Raw genomic sequence first — 20,687 nt, forward strand, 5'->3', positions numbered from 1 at the left:
CTGATATCTGATTAATAGCATAGTATTTTGTAAAGGAATCCGATGATGCACTCATGGCAAGTCACGTACGGAAAATGAGGTATGATAACAAGGGAGTAAGTACTATAGATGAAGTTGGAAAAAAAAAAAAAAAAAGCTGAAATGCAAGCCCCTGAAACATGGAGCGGGGGGGTGCCAAACTGGTGAGCATCACTCAAACCTAGGGACAAAAAATAAATAAAAGGTAGCACCAGGGGACGTGGCTGATGGGGTTATGTACTATTTAACTACTTGTAGAACAACGGGTTCACAAAACCATCTGCCAGGTAACCATCCGCGACCGCAACGCCTTCAGCACCCCAAGCGGCAGCAGCTTCCTATCCACCAACTCCAACCCGCCAAAGTTCTCAAACACCTCGTCCGCATAGAAGTTGATCGTCCACGCATGCTCCTGCGACATTGTGAGGGGGTTTATATCGGGTAAACCGCCTCCACCAACTCGCCCACCACGCCCGTGTCCATATCCACGCCGACGTTCACCTGTACGACAGCCCAGGCCCCCGTTGCCGGCCTCGTAACTATCCACCGCGGCACGAAGAGCCCTATCCACCCGCGACGGGTGCTTAATGGTCATTTTCCTCGGCGTCTCCATGAGGAACTTCCACAGCCGGAAGAACAACTCGGATGAACACTCGCGCCAGCGGACATACTCGTCAAATGAGAAGAAGGTCTGCGCCTCCGATTTCCACGGCAGGACCGCGGTGGAGACGTGGTCGTCGCCAAAAGTGCTGTCGGTCTCGTCTTTGAAGGAGGAATTGTAGCGGCGACGCCGCTGGTGTTCGCTGAGCGAGAGGAATTGCTGCTTCGCTCGCTCGTAGGTGTCGCGCTCTTCTTGGTGGAACTCGCGAAGGCGGTCCGCGGTGTCTTCGCAGAGATTTTCGCAAACGAGGAGGAGCGGGGTGAAAGGGTTTAGCAGCCCGAGGCCGCCGAGGGTTTCGGGGAGGTAGAGGAATGCGTCCGTTACGGGCGTAGAGGGGTTGAAGCGGGTGGAGATTGTGTTTGAGAGGTATTCTGTGACGGTTTTGGCGCCTTTAGAGTCGCTGAAGAGGTAAGATTGGATGCGTTTGTGGGCTTCAAGGGTGTTCTTGACGTGGGAGCGGCCGAAGCAGTTTGCGGGACTGCCATTTTCAAGGTCGGCTTAGTTATTATTTGAGATAGGCGGTGATGACATGCATATATGGGGTGGATGAAAATACTTACTCTGCAAACGTGTAGCTGAAGAATCGTCCAATGCAGCTATTCCATGTTTTAATCCATTCCAACACGCTCTTGCAGCCAACAAGTTGCTTTTGTAGCTGCTTGACATGCTCCAGCACATGCTCTTGGTTAATTTCCCAATTGCCAGATTTGGGATCAAGGACCATAAAATTCATGACAACAGGACCCTTGGGCAAAGCCTTGACAATCTCGGGCTTCTTAGACCGCTGTCCCTCGACAAAATAAACGGAACCTGTTTTATTCTTGTTAAACTCCAAGCCCATGACCCTGGCAAATTCTTCCATCGCCTGCCACGCCTTTGCACAACGGCCAGGCTTCCCGCACAGCCAAAGGTCGTCGTGGAAGCGATAGAGGATCATGCCAGTGTGCTGGTTGACAGCTAGATCCATGAAGAACATGACGATCTCGCCCATGAACTTCTCAAAGATATGCGCCATGGGGAGACCACGCTTGCGGGTGCGCACTGGTTTTCCGTTCAGCATGTTCAACGGGGGTTCCAGTACTTTCTTAAAGAATGTAATCCACTCTTCCTGGAATCCCATGAATCTAAGCACGGCAAAGATGCTGCTGTGCGCCAGGCCTGTTGCAAACCATTGGAAATCGCTCTGGACTACGGCGGCCTCCCCGTCAAGCGAGCGTCGAACGAGGAATTCTGTAGCCAACGCGCGGAGTAGGAGCTGTTTGATTTCCTTGGGGTTTAATCGGTCACCTCTGCTGTCGTCAGATGCGTCATCATCATCGTCATCATCATCGTCATAACCCCTTGCTTCCTCGTAGCGCGTGGAGGGCAGTGGTGAGAGGAAAAAATGTTCTCGGTAAGTTTCCTGACGATCCTGCTCAGCATTTGTACCGCGTGCCAAAGCGGAATGAGCATCAACACCTAGGTAATATCGCCTCCTCGCTAGATCCTCTTGTGGTATCCTAGAATTTTTCTTCCAGACCCCTGCGTGACTTTGGATGTCCTGGAGGAAGCGTTTAAGCTGGACGGCCCAGGTTGTTCCAATCCAGTGTGTGAAGATGGCGTGAAGCACATCATCATCCATCATCACTCGCCATTTCCCGTTTGCACTTTGGCGGCTATTTGATACATATTAGCACTGTTCTTCGGAGATAACGGCACTTACTGTGTATGTCATCAGGAATAGGGAGTGAGAAACTTACGGCACAACAGGCATGCCTTGGTCGCCCATGCCCCACGACCAGTTCTGGATATTTGCGTATCTCATATTTAAAACGTCTTTGATCTCATTAAGAACGTCGTCGTCCCTGAGAAAATCACGAAGACTTGCTTTCTTCTCATCATCAAACAAGTCCACTTTTAGCAATGACTTGATGCACCATTGTAGGCTCTGGTGATCAAAGAGAGTTTTATTTCCCAGCATTAATTCCCCTTCCCATTTGACCTGCTCTCTCAGGGACTTTAAGGAGGCTTGGCCGGCTTTCGATGAGAATAATTCATTGAGATAGTTGTCAATTTCCACCTCGTCCGTCTCAAGAGGCCTCAGGACCACTGCCTCAAATTTATCGCGCAACTGCTGTAGCCTCTCTTTCTGAATGTTCTGTACGACTTCGAATGAATCCTCTTCCAGCGGCCCTTCCGACTTGGTGGAGGCAGGGGGCGAAGATTCCTCGTTCGCACCCTTGGGTGCATCAATCCATTCCAGTAAAAGCTTCGAGTACAAATCAGCCAAATTGAGTTTACGAGATTCGGCTTCCAGCTTTGCGCGCAGCTGCTGTTCAAATTTATGAAGCATGTCCTCATTGACTGATGGATCGTAAGCGGACTGATGAACCCAGTGTTGTATCTGGCTTAGCTGGCGTAGGTCTGCGTCACTCCAAATATCCAGCTCTTTCATGCCATCGTGCAGGCGAGTAACTCGCTCGCGACTGTTTTCGCCAGCACTCTCGACATTTGCTAGGATCTTGTCTTTATGTTGCTGGTAAGTCTGGCGCTTTGTCCCCAGCTCCTGAACCTTGGTTACGGTAATAGACTGAAGGGTCTGGGAGAGAATTGAGGAAGGGGCCATAACGGGTAAAATTCTGGTAGTTGTGGAATTAAGCGTGAGAGAGAAAATTGGTCAAATATTATATTGTCTCTTCTGCTTTCCGTGCTGTTGTCGCCTGGGATCTTCCTTGTTGGGGAAAATTGAGGCCCTCTTATAGCAAGAAAACCAATCAACAGCGCAAGAGCAACATCAGCAGCTCTGAGAAGACCCCGCGATTTGTGGCGTCTGTTGCCTAAGTATATACCTCTAGCATCCCGCGTCTTGTCACAGGGCTAGGAGGTTAGACAGCAGCCATTGGCGGGAAGTCCTCTGAAAATGAGGCTCCGATTCTGCATCATCCCTGCGGAAAGGGTGGTGAAGGGGAAATGGAAAGGTCTCGTTCATTCGAATTTCCTGAAGCCGATGCATGGTTTGATCGCTTCCAATAATGCTTTTTCTTCACGCAAATGAAATTCAGAGGGAGCGAAAGGGGCGCTGGTATAGGCACCTAAATAAATATAGCGCCCTGCTGCCTGGAGCGTAGCAGGGTTGATCGGGGCCATTTCCTGATAAATGACTCACCCAGCACCGTCTTGGGAGACAATCCCGAGAAACTCCTGCGACCTAGAACAGTGCAAGAGAGATGAATCCTTCATCTCAGCATCCTCCAGAACTTCAAGGAATACAAGCACACCCTGGCCATTCATCAGGGAAAGGGTTTTCTCTGCTGCACACTGAAAACAGCCTCCATTCATCAGGAGATGGTGTCAATTGGCCCGGTGAGGCGTCGAGGAACGTGGGCGTTTAGCACGCACCGGCGCAAGCTTTGGAGAAGTTATCAATATATGCGTCGCGCGAACATCAGTTCCCTTTTTGAATGATATTGAAAACTTTTGACAGAATGGTTAAAATATTGGAAGAGGAGGACCACTATTTTGGTATTAAATACTAAGACCCTTACATAAAATACCACCATGTCATGATTCTTCTCACACCTGCGACTTGATATGTAAGTTAGTTAAGGCCATGTATTTTAAATCCTAGTAGTTGTTCAACTGGGCAAAGCCACCGTGGGGATTGAAATTACCAATACTTGCATTCTCAAACACTCCATACATATTTTTTGCTTTGGAAATTCTAAATTCCAAATATAGAACGAGTGAACTTTTGCTCAGAAGCTATAAGATAGCCTCCAGGGGTTCGTTCTGCCACTGGTATAATTGACTTTGCTCTTCAGGGGTTTTATTAAACCAGGTTTCCTCCTTTGCCAACTCTATATCGAAATAGACATAGGCTAAAGAGTTACTCCTGAAATTCTCTAAATGAGGGATAGAGGCAAACCGGTTTATATCCATCCAATTCTTCAGTAACCAGTCCACAGAAAAGCCCCCCCGCGCGAATGGGCAATTTAGCGGACGGAAGAAAAATCTAAGTTAAATTCTGTGTCCACGGGAAGAGACCCTTTGTCAAAGACCCCAACCCAAAACTACGAGGCTGGTTTCCATTTTTGACAATCCTCAGCCATTTTTATTAACAAGACTTCGCACGCAACCCGCTCCATGCGCAGCAAGTTTCTGGTTTCCGCCGGCAAATGACCCGAGTTTTGAAGCTCATGGTCTCATCTGGTGAGAATTGAAAGTTCGGCATCCAACGACACCAAGCGAGGAACAAAACTGTAGATATTGTCTAATGTATCTGGGCAACGCGGGTTACCTGCTCGGCTGTCTTGAATTGGTTGTCTCTCGTTAGCAAAGTAGGGCCTGGACGGCGCTCCAGTCGCAAGTCGAACGATCTTGCTGATAGTGCGACTGAGATTCGTATTCAACAAAGTGTTAACCATATGTAACCGCAAATCTATGGTTAACCGCAAACAATGAGTTCATTTCTTCGTTGAGGGGAACGGAATGTGTAGAGGATTGAGAGTTCATGGCTGGGTCTGAGGGGGACGAGGGAGAGGGATGGGCTGATCGTAGCCTGCCTCTAAATCACGTTATCTGATAACATCCGAGCCTCCGTTCGTGATAACCCGCAAAAGGCTGAGATTCTCTTTCAGACTTCAACACTGGATTAGCTCTCGGTAGCCGGGGGTTCCTCTGCACAACATGCCGACTCATCTTCAAATGTCCGAGGCAGTGGATCGCGCGAGCCGGGAGATTGGTATCCTCTTTCAACTGTTCTGATTATCTTGATGGTGGCGTCTCGCATTGGCGAACTCTGATGTTCCTGTGCCTTGCTATCTAGACTTCAATTCTCCGTGTATAACCGTCAAAATCGACTGTCTTTCTCTCTCAGGGGAGTTTAAGGTTGGTGGCAATCGCCTTCGATGCCTTGCTGGACATGACTCGAGAGAGTTGAGGAACGGGCAAAAGCCTCTCGTACCGGCGTCGTCCAGTAGCTCAGGTCCATCCAAAAATGGGCACAATTTCGCACAACTATGAAGTCAAGTTTGTTTGTTGATAAGCAAACACGATGCCATGACCCAGAATGGCGGATCGAAGCAATGCCTCACAAACGAGAGACCACTGATGACGTGATATTTGACATTTTCAGTGCTTTGCGGGGTAAGTAAACCCAGCACATCAACAGTCAGAAAATAGAACCGGGCCCATAGAATATCGAGCATTGAACCCTGCATCAGTTCATGGTCAGCCCCAATCTGATAACGCATCGGTGGTGGCAATGGACATGCCAGCGCGCAGGGGTCTCTTTTTCTCCGGACAAATGAGTTTGCTTGCCTGGGTATGAGGATGGACTTAAATCTTCCTCGGTAAAAGGTGTGTGTGTATACTAGTAGAACTTAGTTTCTTCGAAGCTGCAATTCCACCCCTCTTCAAGTCGATGTTCTCTGTACGGAGTATGTTCCTGACAAACATGACGGGGCGAAAGCCTTCAAGCTCGTGTTAAGGCACGAGCTAACGGATGCTAGCGCTGCATTAGCGCTGATTTTGCCCAGAAACTTCTCCCGTTTTTCTATTCTTTGCTTTTTTCTTGATCGTTTTAAAATTGTCTTGCTCTTTTTTTTTTTTTTTTTCTTTTCCGGCGCGCAGACAGCTTGCCCCTGCCCCTGCAAGTCACCGGAGGACAAGCCAGAATTGAGCTTAGCCCCGCCCGGAAAAATGGAAAAAGAGAAGCAAAGATCCCAGAGAGATATTCGGAGCTACTTGGTGCATGTATGACATCTTTTGTTACCGGGCGGATAGTTCAAGCAACCTAGAGTTTAGGAATCAGGCTGGTAAATTCCCCGTAAAAGGACCAAGGACCATTTCTGGACCCTTTCCACCGCCCCTCCTGTAGCGGGAAGCTCGGAAAGTCTAACCAACCTCCGCTTTTGCCCCGGGGGGGGGGGGAGAAGAGCATCTTCTGTGGTTTAGCTAGCTATCCACCCACTAGGCAGTGGGCATGGGCTAAAATCAACTACAAGAATGGAGCAGCCAAGCCGTAAACTCGCTACTCAGCCAGGGTGGCCGCGACTCAAAGAGCCTAAGACCTGCTGTCAAAGTTATGGGGAGGGAAGCTAGAGAAAGAGACTGGGATACAAAATATCAAAATATTTCTTGATGTTGTGAGATAGTAGAGATAATTAACTAGTAGACAGTAGCTTAGTAAGGCTGCCATCCGCCCCGGTTCGGCTATAGCCCGGTTAAGCCGGTAGCGGGGGGAGATTAACCGACCAAGACGCCGAAAGTGGGATGGGACGCTTACATAACACACACGCTAACGCCTAGTAGGGAAGGTCGGGACATCTCGTCAATAATAATACTCCTTCAACCACTACTACTATACGGAGTACTACTATATACTATAGTATGCTACTACTAAGAGTGACAGCTCAGTAGTCTCCAGTAGTCTCCAGTAGTCTAGTTGCACTGCTACACTTGACTCTTGAGCGCTTTTGCCTGATCCATTCTCTCCAGACCTTCCCCGCACAGCGCTGGCAGCTGTTAACCCGAATGGGGAAACGATCCTGCGCGAATGTTTGCAGCCATGACAATCCCACGCCTTGGCTGACGATCACAATTGACCCTCGCCCATCATGGACTTGGCATGGACAGAGTGATGGCCGGCCTGAACAAGGCTCAATGGAGAGAGCTCCTCCCGATTGCGCTTGTCCACCCAAAATGAACAAGCTATACAGAAAACATGTACCGTTCAGAAGAACCAGTGTCACGAATCGGCTTCAGTTGCGCTACTATCCAGCGCATATGTGCAGGACGGAACCATTGGGTGGAGGAAAACCCGACTGGCTACGGACTTGCCGGTCAATCAGCCAGCATCCGAAAATTTCTCCTGCCGATGATCCCACCGCTTGTTTCTCGCCAGCCTATTAAGTTACAGGCTGCCGCTAGCGTGCTCCACTCCAGCGACTACTGGACGTTCTCGGTACCTTGTCTGCCTGCTCCAGCATCACAAACTTCCCCGCACGCACACGTTTGCAGTTGTTCACTACTGCAACCTGCGCTAGGATTTCAGTGGGGATGCGAACATGGGCGGCGGGCACCTTCGAGAAATTCGATGTCACGATTCCAAGGAACGAGCGGCCAGCTGCGGCCAGTTTCCTGCTCTCGTCGCTTCTTGCATCCCCCGCATCGAATTCCTGTCCGCTCTGGAAAACACATAAGAAGCGCGGGAAACCCCCCCTTCCCCTTGTCTTCTGTTCTCCATCTCTCCTGTCACTCGCAAATCGAAATACCAGGATAGCCCATCATGCAGTTACTTGCGCTCTCCTTGCTGGCCGCTTCGGCCTCCGTGGTGGATGCTTGCGTCAGCGATCATCTCATGGATAGATCGTTCGACACGAGACAATTGGACCTTGTCAAACGGGATAGCCAACCTCCCCCACCCATCACCGAGAATGAGTCGATCTTGATGAACTCGTTCGACAACGACACAATCAGCGATTGGCTATACTACTATACTCATGGCCTTCACGTCGCCGGCACCAACAAGACCATGGCTCAATGGACGGCCGACAAATGGACTGAATTCGGAGTCCCGTCAACCCTGGCCGATTATCACGTCTTTTTGAACTACCCAGTCTCCAGCTCGCTGTCCCTGACCCTCCCCGACGGCACTGTCGTGGACGTGAATCTGGATGAAGATGTCCTTGAAAAAGACGACACCTCCAGCTACCCCAATCGCGTTCCAATCTTCCACGGTTACTCTGCTTCAGGTGAAGCAAAAGCTGAATTTGTCTATGTCGGCCGCGGGCAACAAGTTGACTTTGACCGCCTTGTTGAGCTGGGTGTTGATCTCAAGGGTAAAATCGCCCTATCAAGATATGGCGGCCCCTTCAGGTAAGAATCCACAAAATCATTGTTCCCTGGACAAATAAATTTTCCCACAGTCGACTGACCCGCGTACACAGAGGTTTGAAAGTCAAGAATGCCCAAGATTATGGCATGATCGCTTGCGTCATCTTCACAGACCCTGGTGATGACGGTAATGTGACTGCAGCAAACGGATACGTGACTTATCCCGATGGACCTGCCAGAAATCCTTCTTCCGTTCAACGTGGATCTGTTCTGTTTTTGTCCACTGCTCCTGGTGACCCCACTACCCCGGGCTATCCCTCCAAGGAAGACTCTCCTCGTGCTGATACTAGTCCTGTGGTCCCAAAAATCCCATCGTTGCCGATTTCCTATGCCAATGCACAGAAAATCCTGATCCACTTGGATGGACATGGTCAATCCGCTGACGCTGTCAACCGAACCAAGTGGGTTGGAGGCCTTGATGTTGATTATTCTACCGGCCCTGCTCCTGGCGCTGAGCTCTCCGTGTCCAACATTATGCGCGACGAGGTTCGCCCGATCTATAACCCCATTGGAATAATTAACGGCACAAAGCAAGACGAAGTCATTGTGATTGGCAACCATTGGGATGCTTGGGTTATTGGCGGAGCTGTCGATCCTAACTCTGGATCAGCTGTTATGGTCGAACTTGCAAAAGCGCTCGGAAAACTCCAGGAGACTGGATGGAAACCAAAGAGAACTATGTAAGTGAATAATTAAAACACACTGGAACCCTGTAACATTCAAGAGCATCGCCATGCTAACTCATTTCTTAGTGTTCTGGGCTCCTGGGATGGTGAAGAGTACGGCCTTCTTGGCTCAACTGAGTGGGTTGAAGAATACGTATGCGAGACACTCCGCCATCTCATAACTCTCCCCAATTACCGGTAAACTGGCTAACTATAAGTCTTCTTTTATAGGTTAACTGGCTCAAGGAAACTTGCGTGGCCTATGTTAACATCGACTCCGCTGTTTCCGGCCCCCACCCCGGCTTGTCTGGCACCCCCGGTCTCCACGAGCTTTCCATCGAGCTCATGAAGAAGGTTGCCTGGCCATACAAGGGAGACGAGAGTCTAACCATGTACGACATGTGGATGGCTAATAGCAAAGGAAGGGTTGGTGTTTTGGGAAGCGGCTCTGACTACACCGCATTTGTTCACGCCGGTATTCCAGCGGCAAGTATCCCCTCAAAAGTCCCTAGAAAATTAACAAACATGATTAAATCCATCCAACTAATACTTCCCATAGGTGAACATTGGCTCATCCAGTGGTTCGGGTGACCCCATCTACCATTATCACTCCAACTACGACTCCTTCTACTGGATGGACACCTTCGGCGACCCCGGATTCGTTTTCCACAAAGCGATGGGCCAGTACCTGGCTCTGCTCACCTACCATCTCGCCTCTGACGACATCATTCCATTCGAAGTGAACAACTACGGCCGAGAGTTCGCCAAATACCTCGTCGAGCTTAAGAAGACCATTGAATCTTCCACCGTCACTCTCGATCTGTCCCGCCTCGAGGCTGCCATTGATGTCTTCAACAAGGCTGCTGCTGCAACCACTACATTGAGAGAGGAGGCCATCAAGGCAAACGATGCGCGCCTTGTTGACCTCGTCAATGCCAAGTTCCGCGACTTCGAGAGAGGCTTTGTTAGCCAGGGTGGATTGCCCGGCCGAATTTTCTTCAAGCATCTGATCTGGGCTCCTGGTCAGGACACTGGGTAAGGATTTTACCCCTTCCACTTGTTGATCCCACTTTCTTTCCCTTGCCGTCGTTATATACAAAGGCTTTCCTCGACCGATCTTTCTGCAGTGCTTCTCAGACTAACCTTGCCCCTTTCTCCTTCCCACAGATACGCCCCAACCACCTTCCCTGGCATCACGGAAGCCGTTCAGGCCGGCAACCATGCTCTAGCTCAAGAGTTCGTCGAGAAGACCAGCAATGCCATCTACGTTGCTGCTGGAATCTTGACCCCATAAACTTTCCTTTTAAATATAAATATCCCACGCAAACGACATTAATGGATAATGAATGAACATATGCTTTGGAAAATGAACATATTGAAACGGTACATATATTTACATGACATGCAGCCTACCTGGGTTGTACGAAAAGAAAACAGAAAACAGGAAGAAAAAAAGAGAGAATGACGAAGGAGTTTTACACCCAAACGGTTTGCCTGTGAGCACCTGCTCCTCTTAGTGATAGTTTATAATCAATCAATATACAGTTGCTCCTCCATTACCTATTCTCTTCCAGCCTTTTACTGCATGGATATGACTCAAGCTTTATGATTATTCGGTGGTAGAAATCGTCCTCATGGTAGCAGATCTCCACAATTCAAAGTAAACAATAAAACTTTCATTCCTCACCAATACAATTTCTGCATTATATTCCAATTACTTACTTTCAAGGTTACTCGTACACATCATACTACCATCCACACACTACTGCTCCGGGTGTACTCCAGCGCTTCCATTGCAACCGTGGATATACATATAGTAAGTAACATAAGAAGATGTAATGTACTAACTACCCCTCATGCTACTATACCTTTCTACAGTTCTGCGTATTTCCGAAGTAAAGCATATATGCACATCTACATGTCAGTGTTCATGGGCGGATACATACATACACATACATGTCACTGCATCTCTCTAAAGAACGATCCTATAGAAGGAGGGAGGGGACTGGCAAAAAAAGCCCAAAAATACTGAAGGTAGTCATGTCTTCCACCCCCGCCCGTCCCTAGTTGGACTGGCCTAGCTGGAGAAGACATATTTCGATTTCCAACCTTCCGAAGAGCTGGTGGTTGGTGATTGGTGCCCATGTTTTCCTCTCTAAAAGTAGTAAGTAACCTAGTTGGTGTCCAGCAGGAGGAGAAAATAGAGGATGAGGATCTGAAAGGACGGGCGGAATGAACGGGGGGCGGCGGGTAGTGTGCATGTGTGTGGTAGGTAGCACTGCCTTGATACTTTCTTCATTTAATGTATGGATTACTGTACCCGTTAGCCCCCGTTTACTTGAATAATAAGATAGTATCAGAGTATGACACCAAAAAAAAGAGGCGTACCGAGTACGCGGGCGAGCAGATGTTGAGTTCGGTTCAATTACACTACTTATAGCTGTATACCGACGTTAGGTGGCGGGCGAATTATTTTGTATAACGATACAGGAACGGGGCCCGAACGGGTTTAAACATCTTGCTCTGGTTTTGTTTTTATTCGCATATTACATTGCATAAATGGTGGAGGACCGGGGATATGTGTCAAAAGGATGTAGGTGTTTGGTGTACGGAGCAAACGGACAGGCAGGACAGGTCTCGAATGATTCTTTCGTCCATTGTGATGGGTTTTAGATAGAGTAAGTGGTGGTTCATGTGTAGCATAGCATGCCTGGGAGGTGGTATTATGTTTTTTTTTTTTTTTTTTTTTTTTTTTTTCTCTTGCAAATTGTGAGGAGTACGATCCATCTTGTTAGGGAGAATATCATGGCATGCGACACGTATATCCGATATATGTAGTATTGAGGAGAAAAGTGTGAATGAGAATAGGGCCGTCAGATAAAAAAGGTGGTTGGTTAATCTTTGGATAGATGACCTCGAAGCCATGCAGATGGGGAACCGGGAGTGGCGGATTTAAAACCAAGATCCGAAATTCCTTGAAACGCCTTGCCTGCTAAGCAGAAGAAGGGGGAAATAAAACGTATGAAAAGGAAGGAAGCCATTGCTCGAAATGTAGTGATAATGGGTGAGCAGTGCAGTGCAGAACAATAGAGCGACAAAATATGCAGCCAAAACCTGGCCAAGCAAGACCAGCAAATCGAAAAGTTGGGATGAAAAGGAGCATGTCATCATGCATAATCGAAAGCCCAGAAAATCGTGATGGTAATGAAGGAAACACATCCCGAAGTCGATAGAGAACGGAAAGCGGCCGAGAACGACACGATAAAATACTACGATAACAGCTTATGCTCAGTTAATTCCAAGCCTGCCAGCTGCTCATCAAACTTCTTTAGCGTATGTTCAATTGACGGAATGGCACATTTGGCATGGTCGTAATAATAAGTGCTTGTGCGTTGGGCGGCCGGGAAGTACAAGCCATCTCTGAAGCGGTGGGCGAATTGCTCAAAGCAGAGGCCCGTAAAGGGAGGGTCCGGCCGGCTGGGGAAGAGATGAAGGGCTTTCAACCGTTTCGTCAAGGCCCCTAGCATGAGCGAGTCGCATTCAAAACTGCAATGCTCTTTCTCGAGGTAGTCTGCTAGCTGGGCGTGGAGGAGGGAAACTATGCGGGATATAGAGTCGATGCGTTGACTGTTGATTGCATCTGAGGTTGCAGTTCTATTAGCATAGGAACGATTCTGATGCTTCATAACTGTCTATATGTTGTGTTGAATTGCATTTTCTAGAAAACGAAGCTGTATTAAATTTATTCACTCACCAACAACGGATGCGGGAATAGGAAGGTCTCCTAATGGGAGATTCTGCCTGCCTTGTCGTAGTGCGAGTCGAGTTAGGTGTTTGAATTCTTTGGGCCGGTTGAATACCCAGCAAATGCATATCCACCCGGGGATATCTTCCGTGTATGTCTGGGGGATGGTGGGTTTGAGTTTCTCGAACCAGAAATTTGCAAAAATCTCGACGGCTTCGTGGACATCATACTTGTCAGCTAGAACTGAAACCTGTGTATATGTATCAAGGTCGAGCTCTGTTGGAACCCTTCGCATGTAGCCATGGATTATATTCAAAATGATAAGAAAGGCATCGGGATCATCGGCAGGAAGAGGGATTTCAACGCTCCCGGTTTCGTGAAGCGCGTTACATTCGCTGAATTTGCGCTGAAGCATGGCACGGAAAACCGTAGACGCAAGAATTAAATGCCGCGAAGAAGCTCGTACCAAAACCTCTGTTTGGCGGGGCGTTAGGTCTGTAGCAAAAATGATCATCTAAGGGCCAAGCTGCTTATTCACCTTGCTCGCAAGTGAGTATATCATTGTGATCTGCTGTATTCGGTAGCTCTGTGTCTACAGCGACAGGGCCGTTTTGTTTTGTGACAGTACTGTCAAAGTCGCCCCCTAATTCAGATATAATCTCACATTCGAGGTATCTTGTCATGATAAGCATCACATCGCCATCCGGGTCAAGGTTGTGGACCTCGGGGGCCATACGATCAAGTTTCGAAACCGCGGGAGCAACTGGGCTAATAACTGAAGGCATCTTGAAAACGCATTTAATTAACAGGCGGCAGGTACATTGCAGATTCTTAAGGGGCTTGAAAGTGGAGGAGGGGGAGCAGAGAGTTTATACGGGATTTAAAGAAGGAAACACGAGGTTTTAGTTCTATTACCTCATTATGGCCAAGAGTACAGCGTCTGCTCTGAGGAATCCTGGCCGTGTGATGGAGATGGGGGAGGGCAGAGGGGGCTTCTTCTTCACAGGTGAATCGGGAACCCATGTAGGCCTTTTCCTACGTGGCAGCCGTTATTTGCTGGTGAATCTCGGGCAGATTAAAAGAACACAGCCGTCCGTTGCGCAGGCATATTGAGCATGAGCTAGCCGACCTGGTAGTCACGCTGCATTTGAAGAAAAGGCAATGTGTAACCAAACTAGATTCCACAAGTAAAATTCCAAGATGGGCCAACTTTACAGTTAGCCATGTTCAGAACCCTAGTTGCCAACATCATAACACACTCGCAGCTAACTCAACCATAGAAATGGTCGACTCGGTTCCAGATGCCATAATCACATCAGCCCCGGTATGAGGTTAATCGCCGCGGGCAATCTTGAATATTCGTTTAAAGCAGCAGGGCACGGGCCTATGGCCATGACTCTGATCCATTGGGGAGCAATACCAAGAGGTAGAACTGGTTGTCACGTTGATATTCCGTCTTGACTACATCCGTAGATAGTAGTTGACCCAGCTCGTACAAAGCAATCCCTGCAAGATTGGCAATACAGGAGCCACAAGATCCCGGCAATCCAGGGTCAACAATGTTGGGTAGCACTCAGTTGGACCTAGGGACTGGTAAATAAATCGAAGCCAAAGAATTTCTCGGGTGCTAGCTGGGCATTAGGAGAGAGAGCTGCATGGGTAGGGGGTACAGGGAATTTGTTACAGCTTAACATCAAAGAAATACCCCTGAGGCTTCGCGCTGTGGGCGTGGAGATGGGATGAGATTCGCTGGAGGCGCGTCAGCGAGTGGCGGCCCGAAACAGGAAACAAAGAAACTCCTTTCTAGTGCAGCCATTTCTTCTTGTCACAGCCCCAACGCAGGTGGGTGCAGAGTCCTGCATAACAGTCCTAGCAATCTGTACGGAGTACTCCGTACAGAACTCCATATCTCTCTCTCTCCAAGTCAAAGCGTCGTCGCCAACCAGAAACTCGCTGGGAACCAGTTAGGCGGTCATGTGACAAACCCTAACTAGTTAATTCGATTTGTCGCGCCGACTCCTGAGTTGCAACGAGCAATAATAATAATAATAATGAATCAACTCGGAATTGTATAATCTTTGTCCACCCTTGCAACTAGAGCTGTGCCATGATAGGGCCATTTGGTTTGACTCGTTATTGGCCGGAACAATGGCTTGGTGTCCTCCCAGTTAAAACCCCATGAATTCGGATATCCTGCACCATCACTAGCCCAATCCATGGTAGCTGAAAATGTGAAGCCATTGGAACAATGAGTGGATCTAAGGTCTAGGCTGCCTATTTTCAACAATTGTTTTGCTGGGAATTTTGAACATTTTCGTTGATTTGTTACTCAATCTAGACCTAGTAACTTGGGCCTGAAATACTGAAATACCCCCCAGCTTTGATCCGACTAGCTAGGACGGGACGGTTGTGCTGCTTTTTGTTTATCTGGCTCCGTTGTATTTCCCTCTTACAAGTCCTAATACTTTTTAACGGGAGAAAGGTCAGGTATCGTATCTACATTATCTCGCTATGCAATCCGGGAGCTATCTGCTTCATGCAATCGAGAGCGAAACTGTTTCCCAAATCTTCGACCTCCCCGCCATTTAGGTATTAACGCATCCAAGTCTCAGCAACAAGCCCCGGGCCAATGGGGAACCGTGCGATGGTCAAATCCACAACTGTGCCCTGCATCAGTCGCCAGGGAGTTGATTCTACCAACAAAAAAGACTCTACATCCGTCCATCAAACCAGATTAGTTAGCAGCACCTTACTATGACGTGCCAACAGAAACAGAGCATCAGAAATTCACCCTTCCCCTTTCCAAATAAACCGAAAATAGTCAAGTGGATTTAGAATCTCATCACTAAAAGATGAGTTTATATATCCCCCAGTAAAAGAAATTATACTGCAGAGCCATGACAGCTCGTGACAGCTGACAACCTTGAAGGGGATCGCTTGGCCTTGCTACCGCAAACCTCCAATTATTAGATATGGCCTGTTGTTCAGTGCGCCGCCGTGGCATCTTGATCTGTGGGAGATGCTCCGCGTGGCTCTCAGAGTATGGGCGGGTACCCTTTCTTTACTCCTGGGTTTGGCTTAATGCGCGTCAGGGAGCGCCAGCGCTCCCCACGATGTGCGATGAATCGGGAGTAGCCGGGAAATATTTCCCAGATCATCTACAATATTTCACTCGACAAAGTCGAGTCGCAGCAGCTCGACAGCCGACATCGGCCTCGGATTTTTATAGAGAGTTCTTCGAATCCAAGGCTGGGATAAACCCCCAAGATGACTCTGTGGGGGGAACTCTAGTACCTCTTCACCAGTCCATTTGTTCTTCGGTGAGCGGCGACTTGCATCAGCCCAGTTGGAATTCCTATCTAATGTTCTAGCCAGTCCTTTCCAGGTATCTTCATCAAAAACACCTCCCCCATGGCCAACCGAGCTGCACATTAGGCACATATCATCTACGTCACGATCCGTTTTAGAGTAACTTAACAGTAGCGTAGCTTGTTTAACTTATCCCAGAACTAGGATCCGACAATTCCTATTCACCGATGCCCCAGCGCCACCAATCAACCTGCGGGGAATGATTGTATCTACAGTATACAAAACAATATTATATATTTCTAGCCAAGCACTAAATGTGGAATACGACGGGCGCTTGATTGTGTCCTTATGACGTTTATCCTAAGCTAGCTTGGATAGGATGGGTTGCAAGGTAGGGCTACGGCTGGTGATTGGCACAGTGGTCAGCAGGTCAAGAGGTCCAAGCTCAGCAACTCTCGATGCACGCCAGATGCGCCTAAGCGTGGTAGCCATGATATGAATTAGTTACATACATAGTTTAAGGAGCGGATCATGGATTTTGTCTGAGGTGGTGATTATGTCACTGCCAAGCTGGGAATGTCGAAGTTGCGGCTCGGATGCTTATTTTAATGCAGACTTTCTACGGATTAGTTCTTGGTTGGACTACCGGTTTAACATAGCAGAGTGCTCGCTCTGCCGGCAACATGCACTGTTCCCTATTGAGACCTTAATATGGATTCAAGGACTCCCAGGAAAGCATGGAAGCCATGCTTCGGAAAGCCTTATCTGCTGTACCGGGTAACAAATCCGCCCTAGAATCCGAAAATACGCGTGTAAATAAAACGTGTACGTCAATAATGCAAGATGCAAGCGCGATATTGATGTGCACATGTACCACCTACGTGGGATAAACCAAGGCGGTGGGAGAATTGGGCAGGGGTGCAAACGACTTTGAATGAAAATGGCTGCGGTTCCTCACAGCGGACTAAAGCAAGTGAACATATTTGAGTCTTCCCCTGTTCAACACGTGGTACATACATACCCGAGGGCGGCAGAGCCACAGACTCCCCTTTGACGTTAAACCTGTACTGACTAGATACTCGTAGGCTTGGCCGTACTTCTCTTTTCTTTTCTTCTCTTTTTCTCTTTTCTTTTTCTTTTTTGCCTAATTGCGTGCAGTCTCCAAAAAGTCCTAATAGCACGTGTGTGTTATGCTAGGCCAAGGGGAATTGGGTATAAAATGCATGAACACTTATTTACGCGGGCATAAAGGAGCGATGGCAGTTTGGTAGAAAAATTGTAGTGGAGATTCGGTGAAGAAAAGCAGCGTGGAGCAGGCGGGCGCCACACTAGTGAACCGGTGGGAGTAGTTAGGTTTGGACGGACTAAGAAGAAATTAAGTTAATTAGGCTCCGTGGCAAACGGGCGTGTAAGCGCTTGAAGTGGACCTTCGAAACCCCCTTATTCAACTCACATTTGAGAGACAGATGTATGCAGTGGTGTTCCCCCCACTCCTCGCACTAATCACGCTGCATTGTGGTTGCCAGTGATGGATTATTAAAGGGCAGCTGTGGCTTGGGAAATGAACCCCTTGTCCCACGAGGCCGAATTAAACGTAGATTTCTAGACTCTGACGGAATCGGCTAGAGGCTTTATAGAAGGAGACAGAAGAATGACGGGAAGTTGGAAATAATGCTGGGGGTCACTGGTAGCATGAGCTCGGAGAGATGCGTAGCATACTTAGAGATTTTCGGAAACAGGCCAAGGGAAAAAGAGAGAGAGAAGAAGGGGGGGAAGAATTGATAATGTACGGGGTTTCAAAAGGAGTCATGCCAAAATTATGCATATGCAAAGGTGAAGACATATGAAACCTGTTCTCGCGCAGAACAAGAAAGTTGTTCTCACGATACCCAGAAAGAAAATCTACATGAAAAAGACGATCCAAAAAATGAAGGCCGTAGGTATAACAGTGAGTGTGTATGGTCACCAGTCAAGGGAGGATGGGGATATAGACCAAAAGCGAAAAAGTCATGCCTAATCAACATCCAACAGGTCTTTGCCCTCAACAACGCTAATTATATCACCGGTTATCCCATCCGTGACAGCAATTACTTGATATAAGGTACCTTTTGCCGCAGAAACATGACCGGCGGCATGTTCAACGCAGACTCCATTCTGCTTGATAACCAACTCCTTTACCTCCTTAATGGTACTGCGCTCTGGCACATGGAACCAATCCTTCTTATGAACAATCACATCGGAAGCATACGGAAGATCCTGTAGCGCAATGTCAAAGTCTTTCTCGTCTGAGAGTGCACAAACCTGCGCTGGTGGTATGATTGCGGTTGGAGATAACAGGACCCAAGACCTGGCTGCAGGAGAGCGAACTGCTTTTCTTAAGACGTCCATTAAACTGATTTTCCCTAGTTGCTGAGAGGATTGTGGTGATATAGGGTGAATTAAAGAAAATGGTGTTCCAATACCAGATATGTAACGGTCGTGATTTGGCGAAGGAGCTGGAGTTATTTGTGGTTCTCGTTTCGGGAGCAGCGGTTCTGAAAATATTGTGTTTGCAGATGTCGAGCTAGATGCAGACTCCGAAACTGGAGTCACGGATACAGCCGACGCAGCGCCAATTGCGCCCCCGGGATGAAACGCTTTGAACACCTCTGCTGGACCTCGGCCTGGTGAATTATATAGCTTCCTTGAAGTTGCTAATGCCAATGCATCACCCAGGGTAAGTGCTACTGTAGTAGAAGTCATTGGGGCGGGTAAACCAAAGGAGACGTCTTCATGCTCGTGAACCGGCGCCGACAACAGAATGGGGTCAGGGCTATTTGAGCCAGCTAAAAGTGGACACGAATCGGGATGCTCGTGAGCGGTGATAGCAATTAGTGGTACTGTTTCTGGAAGATGTGGCTGAAGACGAATTAGCTCCGGTGTCCTCCCTGAGAAGGTTATTAAAAGTACGGCGTCATCCTAAATGGTTGAAACAACTACGTTAGACACTATCGCCGATTTCCCACATGTTCACAGGAAAGAATCACAGCAGCAGGGGTAGGTACCGGCCTAATCATCCCAAGATCCCCGTGTAGTGCTTCTGTTGGATGCAAAAATGTGCACTGGACTCCCAGACTGTTCATAGTGGCTACCACCTTCTCTGCAATCTTCCCACTCTTCCCAACCCCGGAAATAACCAGCTTCCCTCCCGACCTCACGGTATTGGCCACTGTCGTCACTGCGCGCTCAAAACTGTCCTGAGCAAATTTATCCGTTGCATAGATTCCTTCTAGGTGCGCTAGCGCGGCCCGTTCCGTTGAGATGACGTGAATTGCCGTGCAGGTCGAGGGAGATAGGCAGCCTCCTGGTGAAACTAATGGACCATCCGGATCCGGTGGGGTCATTGGGAGGGAAGGGAAAACACCGTTAATTTTCGGCATCTGAGTCCGGAATGGAGGTGAGGGGGAGAAAGCAACGCGCCGCCGTTTGCGGGCCATTGGAAAGGACGTCATTTCCAGTCTTTCACACAGATGGAGATTGAAAAGTATCGAAACGGATACTACTAAGTCTAGTAAGAAAGAGGAAGAAACAGGCGTATGTTGCAAAGCACCATTCGAGCACGATAAAAATAACTAAGGAAAAGGGGTTTCCTGGCCGAAGCCGGAGAATTGCTCTATAGCCTCATCTTTCCGCTCAAAAAAGAGAAAGAAAAAATAAAGAAAGAAAGAAAGAGAGAAAGAAAGAGAGAGAGAGAGAGAGATAGAGGAGTCTGACAGAAGAAGAAACAGAGGCGATTCGCAAGTGCATTCATAAAACTGTAGATTTGGGGGCTGTAGTATCCGATAGTCGGGTGGGCGGATGACTCGGGCAACAGGAGGGGTTTGGTGAAAGGAAACCTGTAAGGAAAGTGGTAGACAGGAACTGAGATGGCCAGAGCAAAGCTCAACCTCACCTGGCGATCTACTCTATGAGAGCAAAAAGGAATGGTGCTCGATGGTAGAGAAGAGGAACAAAAGAGAGACTCGGGGAGACGAAAAGAAAGTTTTAAACATAGCTACAGCACCTTTTGCATTGGACTTAACTAGTGAAGTTAGGATAAGACTGCTTAGTCATTGGCGGGGTGGTGAGATTGCCCAGGGCTAGCCTCGGAGTTCACGAATCCCGCTGGGCAAACAACATGAAGGCAATGACAGGATGCAGAAAATATTGCCAATGGAAGATAGATATAACGGGATGGATATGCCCTTCGACTGTTATAAATATCCTCCTCCCACACAGTATATTGCTCATTGCAGTGTAAATTTTGATGATTCCACATCAACGGAACGTGAGAACTTGGCGCACTATTGGTTCCTAATCCCAGATTGCAAGGAATGCATAAAACCGTAAAAGGAAGGGTATTTCCGGCTCACGCCGACCCCAATTTGGAAAAATC

General features: G+C 48.2%; 6 protein-coding genes across 6 annotated transcripts; 2 read left to right on the top strand and 4 right to left on the bottom strand.

The window, feature by feature from the left end:
• Nucleotides 1-5,309: 5,309 nt before the first annotated feature.
• BDBG_02058 (uncharacterized protein) lies at nt 5,310-6,010 on the bottom strand (the record flags this gene model as incomplete). The annotated part of the gene is made up of 3 exons (XM_031720626.1): nt 5,756-6,010; nt 5,622-5,674; nt 5,310-5,479 (listed from the first exon to the last, which is right to left on the bottom strand). Exons 1-3 carry the CDS (start codon nt 5,908-5,910, stop codon nt 5,310-5,312), a joined length of 378 nt encoding a protein of 125 aa, XP_031576852.1. The 5' UTR covers nt 5,911-6,010.
• A 1,372-nt stretch (nt 6,011-7,382) lies between these two features.
• On the top strand, nt 7,383-7,860 carry BDBG_02059 (uncharacterized protein; the record flags this gene model as incomplete). Its single annotated transcript, XM_002627342.1, has 2 exons — nt 7,383-7,622; nt 7,705-7,860. The coding sequence occupies 2 exons, from the start codon at nt 7,383-7,385 to the stop codon at nt 7,858-7,860; spliced, it is 396 nt and encodes a 131-aa protein (XP_002627388.1).
• An 86-nt stretch (nt 7,861-7,946) lies between these two features.
• Nucleotides 7,947-10,513, top strand: BDBG_02060 (glutamate carboxypeptidase; the record flags this gene model as incomplete). The annotated part of the gene is made up of 6 exons (XM_031720627.1): nt 7,947-8,536; nt 8,608-9,234; nt 9,307-9,373; nt 9,451-9,705; nt 9,779-10,254; nt 10,387-10,513. The coding sequence occupies 6 exons, from the start codon at nt 7,947-7,949 to the stop codon at nt 10,511-10,513; spliced, it is 2,142 nt and encodes a 713-aa protein (XP_031576853.1).
• Nucleotides 10,514-12,488: 1,975 nt separating this feature from the next.
• Nucleotides 12,489-13,927, bottom strand: BDBG_02061 (uncharacterized protein; the record flags this gene model as incomplete). Its single annotated transcript, XM_031720628.1, has 4 exons — nt 13,701-13,927; nt 13,503-13,639; nt 12,974-13,438; nt 12,489-12,859 (listed from the first exon to the last, which is right to left on the bottom strand). Exons 3-4 carry the CDS (start codon nt 13,377-13,379, stop codon nt 12,489-12,491), a joined length of 777 nt encoding a protein of 258 aa, XP_031576854.1. The 5' UTR covers nt 13,380-13,438; nt 13,503-13,639; nt 13,701-13,927.
• Nucleotides 13,928-15,653: 1,726 nt separating this feature from the next.
• On the bottom strand, nt 15,654-16,499 carry BDBG_02062 (uncharacterized protein). The gene has a single exon (XM_031720629.1). It carries the CDS (start codon nt 16,403-16,405, stop codon nt 16,133-16,135), a length of 273 nt encoding a protein of 90 aa, XP_031576855.1. The 5' UTR covers nt 16,406-16,499; the 3' UTR covers nt 15,654-16,132.
• Nucleotides 16,500-18,286: 1,787 nt separating this feature from the next.
• On the bottom strand, nt 18,287-19,764 carry BDBG_02063 (sugar isomerase; the record flags this gene model as incomplete). The annotated part of the gene is made up of 2 exons (XM_002627346.2): nt 18,287-19,231; nt 19,318-19,764. The coding sequence occupies 2 exons, from the start codon at nt 19,762-19,764 to the stop codon at nt 18,287-18,289; spliced, it is 1,392 nt and encodes a 463-aa protein (XP_002627392.2).
• Nucleotides 19,765-20,687: the final 923 nt, after the last annotated feature.

This window comes from Blastomyces gilchristii, assembly GCF_000003855.2.
Source record: "Blastomyces gilchristii SLH14081 genomic scaffold supercont1.3, whole genome shotgun sequence".
NCBI lineage: Eukaryota > Fungi > Ascomycota > Eurotiomycetes > Onygenales > Ajellomycetaceae > Blastomyces > Blastomyces gilchristii.